The sequence below is a fragment of the Nannobrachium achirus genome (assembly GCF_963921795.1).
Source record: "Nannobrachium achirus genome assembly, chromosome: 9".
Lineage (NCBI taxonomy): Eukaryota > Metazoa > Chordata > Actinopteri > Myctophiformes > Myctophidae > Nannobrachium > Nannobrachium achirus.
This window is the reverse complement of record NC_137818.1, coordinates 15,633,346-15,641,152: the sequence shown is the minus strand read 5'-3', so window position 1 is coordinate 15,641,152 and position 7,807 is coordinate 15,633,346. Positions and strand designations below refer to the sequence as shown.

Genomic DNA, 7,807 nt, shown 5'->3' with positions numbered 1-7,807 from the left:
GATCAAACACAACAACCAGTGAAGGAGGACAGACTGTTTTTCTACATGCAGCTACTGAAGGGAATACTGACCCAGACCACTGGAACCTGCTGCTGACTTTAACAAGAACCACGATTCACAGTGAAAGTAAACGTCTGAGAACAATTCTAGAGTAGGGAGTGTTAACAACACTGACTGTCTGATTTCCTGGCTTTTCGTTTTAGCTTCACTCAGAGACCAAATGGCTTCCAAGTCTTCTCACCCTGAAGAGAATCATTCCTGTCCTGTGTGTTGTGACATCTTTAAAGATCCTGTTATCCTTTCCTGTAGCCACAGCTTCTGTAAAGACTGTCTGCAAGAATGGTGGAGAGAGAAGGTAATAAAGGAATGTCCAGTTTGTAAGGAGAGACATTCAGTGGATCCACCCAGAAACCTGGCTCTGAAGAATGTGTGTGAGGCCTTCATACAGGAGAGACATCAGAGAGCTCCAACGGGGTCTGAGGTTCTCTGCCGTCTGCATGCTGAGAAACTCAAACTGTTCTGTCTGGAATGTCAACAGCCAGTGTGGGTTGTGTGTCGAGATTCTACAAAACACACCAAACACAGTTTCAGACCCATCGATGAAGCTGCACTGGATCACAAGGAGAAAATCCAAAAATCACTGAAGCCTTTACAGGAGAAACTGGGGGTCTTTAATAAATGTAAAACAAACTATGATCAAACATCAGAACACTTTCAGTTCCAGACCCAGCACACAGACATGCAGATTAAGGAACATTTTAAGAAGATTCGTCAGTTTCTACAAGAGGAAGAGGATGCTAGGATTGCTGCACTGTGGGAGGAAGAGCAGTTGAAGAGTCAGATGATGAAGAAGAAGACAGAGGGTCTAGATAGAGACATAGCAACTCTTTCAAACACAATCATTGCCATAGAGGAGGAGCTGAGAGCTGAACACATCTCATTCCTGCAGAACTACAAGACCACAATGCAAAGAGTCCAGCTCAAACTGCAGGACCCACAGCCGGTCTCAGGACCACTGATAGACGTGAACAAACACCTGGACAACCTGACCTTCAGAGTCTGGGACAAGATGAAGGACATTGTCTCCTACACTCCTGTCATTCTGGACCCCAACACTGCCCATCCAATATACACCCTGTCCGATGACCTGACCAGTGTGAAATGTGGAGAAAAACAGCAGCTTCCTGACAACCCAGAGAGGTTTGACTACTATGGATTTGTCGTGGGTTCTGAGGGCTTCAACTCAGGGAGTCACAGCTGGGATGTTGAGGTTGGAGACAATACATGCTGGGATGTAGGTGTGTTAGCAGAGTCCTTTAAGAGGAAGGGAGACAAAGGGGGTCAGCATTGGAAAATATTGTTAAATGAAGGTAAATACACAGCATACTCCTCCTCATCAGTGTCAGTCACTGTTCTCTCAGTGAAGCAGAAACCTCAGAAGATCAGAGTCCAGCTGGACTGGAACAGAGGAAAGCTGTCTTTCTCTGATCCTGATACTAACACACACCTACACACCTTCACACACACTTTCACTGACCCGCTCTTTCCATACATTTACACTGATCAGATTAGTGGTTCTCTGAAGATGTTACCAGGGAAGGTCAGTGTAACTCTGGAACAACATAGTTAGACATGATGATGAGGATGAAGACAAACTATAGAGTCTTAAAAGAGTAATACCTGTTGATTTTAGAAGTCTTATGATTGTGGTGTGGTCGATGACGGTCAACTTGAAATTAGTGTCCCTCTGATCTGTGATGACATCACCTACCTACACCAGTGATTTTCAAGATCCGGGCAATGAGGATTTTATTGATATTGTTATCAATCATGAGTAAAAGAAAGTCATGGCATGTTTTCTTTAAAATCTTGAAAAAGTAGTTTTCAATTATCCAAGCCGCAAAACAATCGTTTGATTGATCATTAAAACAAACATGGTCTGAAAATGCAGGCTGATGTGTGATCGAGAACCACTGTTCTACACAGTAAAACCAAATGTTAATTTAACTGGGTTAGGGGTGTAAAATCAAACCAAATGGACCCTATAATCCACCAGTAAGACTCCCTAATCGGGAGATAAGCGACCGTCAGGTCTATAATCCAACTTGATATAAATATCTACAAACTTGGACTGTTCATTCAACTTTCAAGAGTGTACATAATGGAACCAAATGGACCTGTATTAGTAATCATAGGGATTTGGGGTACTTTACTATAATAATATTATATTTTTTACTACTATTTCACAGTTTACTCATACAATATCTAACCACGTTTGATACATCTCAAAAGCATTTTAATTTGTGTTCTTTTCTTTGGGAAGTGATTTAGTGTGTTGCATTGTGCTGTTTTCTAGTAAACAACCATAGTGACATTAGATTGTATTTTAGTCTACATACTGTAATGTCTCATTGATCTCTGTGTGTGTTCTGAGCCCTGTAACATGAATGATCCTCCGGATCACAGGCATGTGTTTATTTGTTTATTTTTTATCTTTTGCTCTTCACGTCATCCTAATGACACTGACACTTACCACTTAACACTATTTTTGTTAAAACTTTTTATTTTTGTCTCACTATATGGATCATTAAAGAATAATATTCTGCCAAACCTCTTTGGACATTCTCTTTGTTGCTGTATATTGGTGTGTGAGTGTTAGTCTCAGTGTGTTGAGTGATAAGCTGAGGGTAGAAAGATATACAACACATGACTCTGACTGAGCTATGTTTTCCTCTCTGACCTTTTACCAACTAGTGACTCTTCACCAATCAGTGCAACTAATTTTCTTCTGAGATCATTCTGTAATATAAGGATGCGGATTGTTCACTTTTATCGATTTTCGTCCCCTGATTGATCCTGTTTATCGGTCTGATTCCTTATCAATCCCACTATCAATCCTTTTCTATTATTGTTAGTTGTTGGCAAATTGATGCTAATCTGGGGCACTTTATCACTTTCATTCAAATGCTTGCATTGTGACTTTTACATTTGATATTCCCGCTTTATTTTATTTTATTTTGAAGGTACAATTATTGCATATCGTCTCTCTTGGGTGGAAACCTCTTATGTCAAACTGTTACTGGTCATGATTCAAATTCAAAAACAGTAATAATAGTACATCTACAAGCTCAAAAGGCGTCACTTAGCACCATGTTTCAAGCTTGCAGATCTGCTACTTTTGGTGCTTTTGTGTGACGCTGTAAGATGATCAAGTAGGGTGTTGATTTATGAAAAAACACAAATAGGTTAACATGTGCAGATAAGAGGTTTCTGAGCGACAACAACGATATACCACCTGTTTCGGTAATAGTACATTATTAACTATTGGTTCAGTTATTTATTTGTATATTTCCGTTATTTTGCCATTTTTTTAATTATTTGTTAAGCCTAAAATGCAAACAGATTTTTTTTTAATTAGTCTTGTGTTCAATGCCAAAAACACAATTACGTATTTGTACTGTACAATATTTGTATGACAATGGCTGGGTTTACATAAACTTTTTTTGAAAATAGTAATGTTCATTGTTGTTCATGGCTAATATAATTGTGTTCCCATTGCTTTGTTCTGTCTGAAGCACGTTGAATTGCCTTGTTGTTGTGCTATACAAATAAACTGCCTGGTCTTGCCTTACAATTGGCTAAGGTTCAGGTTGTGGTGAGGGGTAGCATTATAGGATTTTAGGGTGTAGAGATAGGTTGAAAGCTTTGTATGATTATTGTAGCACAATTATTACATTGTGTCCCAGGGTTTAAGCAGTCATAGTTTGCATTGCGTGCCACGCAGCTTTCCCATAAACACCCTATGATGAGGACATCACACCACATACTGTACCAGTTTGATAACATACCTGATGGCTGAGCACAAACAACTTGAGGGTGTAGAAGGAGCGTTCTGGAGCAGGCACAGACTTTTAAAGCCTTTTTATTAATACAGGGTGCAGGCAAGAGTGACAACGTTTCGATGTCAATACATCTTCGTCAGGTCATGACTTCTGATATCTAAAACAGCCAGATATTAAATACTGAATACATATGCACTTTGATTTGTGTATGTCTTACCATTTAGCTTTAATCAATTTCGTCAGCAAATAAAGCAAACTGTGTGTGTGTGTGTGTGTGTGTGTGTGTGTGTGTGTGTGTGTGTGTGTGTGTGTGTGTGTGTGTGTGTGTGTGTGTGTGTGTGTGTGTGTACCTTTCAGTGAACCGTTCAGTAGTGTCTAACAAACACACCAACCACAGTTTCAGACCCATCGATGAAGTTTCACTGGATCACAAGGAGGACGTCCAGAAATCATCGATGCATTTACAGGAGAAACTGAAGTTTTTTGATGAATTCAAAACAAACTATTTTTGGTGGCTTATTTTTAGCTTGTTTTACTATTGACAGTATCACTAAAGAATAATATTTTTTGCATCTGCCAAACCTCTGTGGACATTCACTATGTTGGTGTTTGAGTGTTCCTTTTAGGGTGCGTAGCGTTGTTCCGACATGTCATTACTCTGACATTGGTCAGACTCTTATTTCTTATTTCCCAACTCTAACCGCACACATAGCCAAGTAGTCAGAGTAAGGTGTAGAGATAGGTTGAAAGTTTTGTACGATTATTGTAGCACATTTATTTACCTGCTTTCCCATAAACACCTCTAATGAAGGCATCACACCACATACCTGTTTGATAACATACCTGATGGCTGAGGCATGAACAACATGAGGGCGTTTCCTGTAACCCATTCAAATAGATTATATAAAACAACCAGATATTAAATAATGAATGTTCATATGCATTTATATCTGTATATATTTTACCCTATGCTTATATGCTTTGTATGTCTTACAATTTAGCTTTAATTTATTATGCCAGCAAACTTGTGTGTGTGTGTGTGTGTGTGTGTGTGTGTGTGTGTGTGTGTGTGTGTGTGTGTGTGTGTGTGTGTGTGTGTGTGTGTGTGTGTGTGTGTGTGTGTGTGTGTGTGTGTGTGTGTGTGTGTGTGTGTGTGTGCGTGCGTGAACCTTATGTTGAACAGTAGTGTCAGCTCCACCCCTTTCCAGACTCATCTGATAGAAACCATGATATCCTACAGGTTATTCTGCCTCTCCTCACTGACAACACACACAGAGACAGACAATAAGATTCACCTTCAGATCAAACACAACTTCCAGTGAAGGAGGACAGACTGTTTTTCTACATGCAGCTACTGGAGGGAATACTGACCCAGACCACTGGAACGGTACCTGCTGCTGACTTTAACAAGAACCACGATTCACAGTGAAAGTAAACGTCAGAGAACAATTCTAGAGTAGGGAGTGTTAACAACATTGACTGTCTGATTTCCTGGCTTGAGGAGAGTATTTTAGCTTCACTCAGAGACCAAATGGCTTCCAAGTCGTCTCGTCCTGAAGAGGATTATTCCTGTCCTGTGTGTTTTGACATCTTTAAAGACCCTGTTATCCTTTCATGTAGCCACAGCTTCTGTAAAGACTGTCTGAAGGGATGGTGGACAGAGAAGAAAATAAAGGAATGTCCAGTTTGTAAGGAGAGACATTCAGTGGATCCACCCAGAAACCTGGCTCTGAAGAACGTGTGTGAGGCCTTCATACAGGAGCGACATCAGAGAGCTCCAACGGGGTCTGAGGTTCTCTGCAGTCTGCATGCTGAGAAACTCAAACTGTTCTGTCTGGAATGTCAACAGCCAGTGTGTGTTGTGTGTCGAGATTCTAAAAAACACACCAAACACAGTTTCAGACCCATCGATGAAGCTGCACTGGATCACAAGGAGAAAGTCCAGAAATCACTGAAGCCTTTACAGGAGAAACTGGGGGTCTTTAATAAATGTAAAACAAACTATGATCAAACATCAGAACACATTCAGTTCCAGACCCAGCACACAGACATGCAGATTAAGGAACATTTTAAGAAGATTCGTCAGTTTCTACAAGAGGAAGAGGATGCTAGGATTGCTGCACTGTGGGAGGAAGAGCAGTTGAAGAGTCAGATGATGAAGAAGAAGACAGAGGGTCTAGATAGAGACATAGCAACTCTTTCAAACACAATCAGAGCCATAGAGGAGGAGCTGAGAGCTGAACACATCCCATTCCTGCAGAACTACAAGACCACAATGAAAAGAGTCCAGCTAAAACTGCAGGACCCACAGCCAGTCTCAGGACCACTGATAGACGTGACTAAACACCTGGGCAGCCTGACCTTCAGAGTCTGGTACAAGATGAAGGATATCGTCTCCTACACTCCTGTCATTCTGGACCCCAACACTGCCCATCCAGCATACACCCTGTCTGATGATCTGACCAGTGTGAGACGTGGAGAGAAACGGCAGCTTCCTGACAACCCAGAGAGGTTTGACCGTGAAATAGTTCTGGGTTCCGAGGGCTTTAACTCCGGGACTCACAGCTGGGATGTTGAGGTTGGAGACAATGCATACTGGCAAGTAGGTGTGTTAGCAGAGTCCTATCAGAGGAAGGGAGACAAAGGGGGTCAGTACTGGAAAATATCGTTCGATATAGGTAAATACATAGCAGGCTGCAAACCAGGGTTATTCACTGATCTCTCATTGGAGCAGAAACCTCAGAGGATCAGAGTCCAGCTGGACTGGAACAGAGGAAAGCTGTCCTTCTCTGATCCTGATACTAACACACGCCTACACACCTTCAAACATACTTTCACTGACACACTATTTCCATGTATTTTCATTGGTCAGATTGGTGGTTCTCTGAAGATGTTACCAGGGAAGGTCAGTGTAACTCTGGAACAACATAGTTAGCATGATGATGAGGATGAAGACAAACTATAGTCTTTAAAGAGTAATACCTGATTTTAGAATCCATATCATTGTGTTGTGGTCGATGATGGTCAACTTGAACAAGTGTCTCTCTGATCTGTATGTCATCAACATCTACTCCAGTGACTCAAGATTTGGGCAACAAGGATTTTGTTGATAACTTTAAAACTTTAACACTAGTCCTGCTGATCCAAGCCACAACACAATCAATTTAGAGGTGGTGCCATAGTTTTGTACTTTTTCTGGTTTTCATGTGTCTAGTAGGTTGACAGTATTTCATTAGACCCCCTGGTGTGATTGTCATGAGCAATTTGTATTCCCTTTGCATTTTGTATTTCTTTCTCGAGGCTGCCACCTTGTGGGTCTAAAGTGCCGATCCAATAACACAGAGTGACATCACTCTATCTGGAGATAATCATCCCCTCCCCTTTTACCATTCACTCAACACACATGGATGTGGCTAACTTCAGCTGGGTCACCACCCACCATGACAACCAGATTAGATTATAAATATAATCTACCAAATTGGACTGTTCATTCAACTTTCAAGAGTGTACACAATGGAACCAAATTAACCTGCATTAGTAATCATTAGGGATTTGGGGTACTTTACTATAATAATATTATATTTTTACTACTTCTTCACAGTTTACTGAACTTTACTCATACAATATCAAACCACGTTGGATACATCTCAAAAGCATTTTAATTTGTGATCTTTTCTTTGGGAAGTTATTACATGATTTAGTGTGTTCATTGTGCTGTTTTCTAGCAACCATAGTGACATTAGATTGTATGTTAGTCTACATACTGTAATGTCTCAGTGATCTGTGTGTGTGTTCCGAGCCCTGTAACATGAATGATCCTCCGGATGACAGGCGTGTGTTTGTTTGTTTATTTTTATCTTTTGCTCTTCACGTCATCCTAATGACCGTCACTTACCACTTTACATTATTTTTGTTAACACTTTTTATTTTTGTCTCACTTTATGGATCATTAAAGAATAATATTC

General features: G+C 40.5%; 2 protein-coding genes across 2 annotated transcripts; both read left to right on the top strand.

Annotated features, from left to right (window-relative positions):
• Positions 1–220: 220 nt before the first annotated feature.
• Positions 221–5,271, top strand: LOC308290661 (E3 ubiquitin-protein ligase TRIM35-like; the record flags this gene model as incomplete). Its single annotated transcript, XM_080732572.1, has 2 exons — positions 221–1,600; positions 5,194–5,271. The coding sequence occupies 2 exons, from the start codon at positions 221–223 to the stop codon at positions 5,269–5,271; spliced, it is 1,458 nt and encodes a 485-aa protein (XP_080588698.1).
• A 102-nt stretch (positions 5,272–5,373) lies between these two features.
• LOC308290660 (E3 ubiquitin-protein ligase TRIM39-like) lies at positions 5,374–7,576 on the top strand (the record flags this gene model as incomplete). Its single annotated transcript, XM_080732571.1, has 2 exons — positions 5,374–6,747; positions 7,568–7,576. 2 exons carry the CDS (start codon positions 5,374–5,376, stop codon positions 7,574–7,576), a joined length of 1,383 nt encoding a protein of 460 aa, XP_080588697.1.
• Between the last annotated feature and the right edge of the window lie 231 nt (positions 7,577–7,807).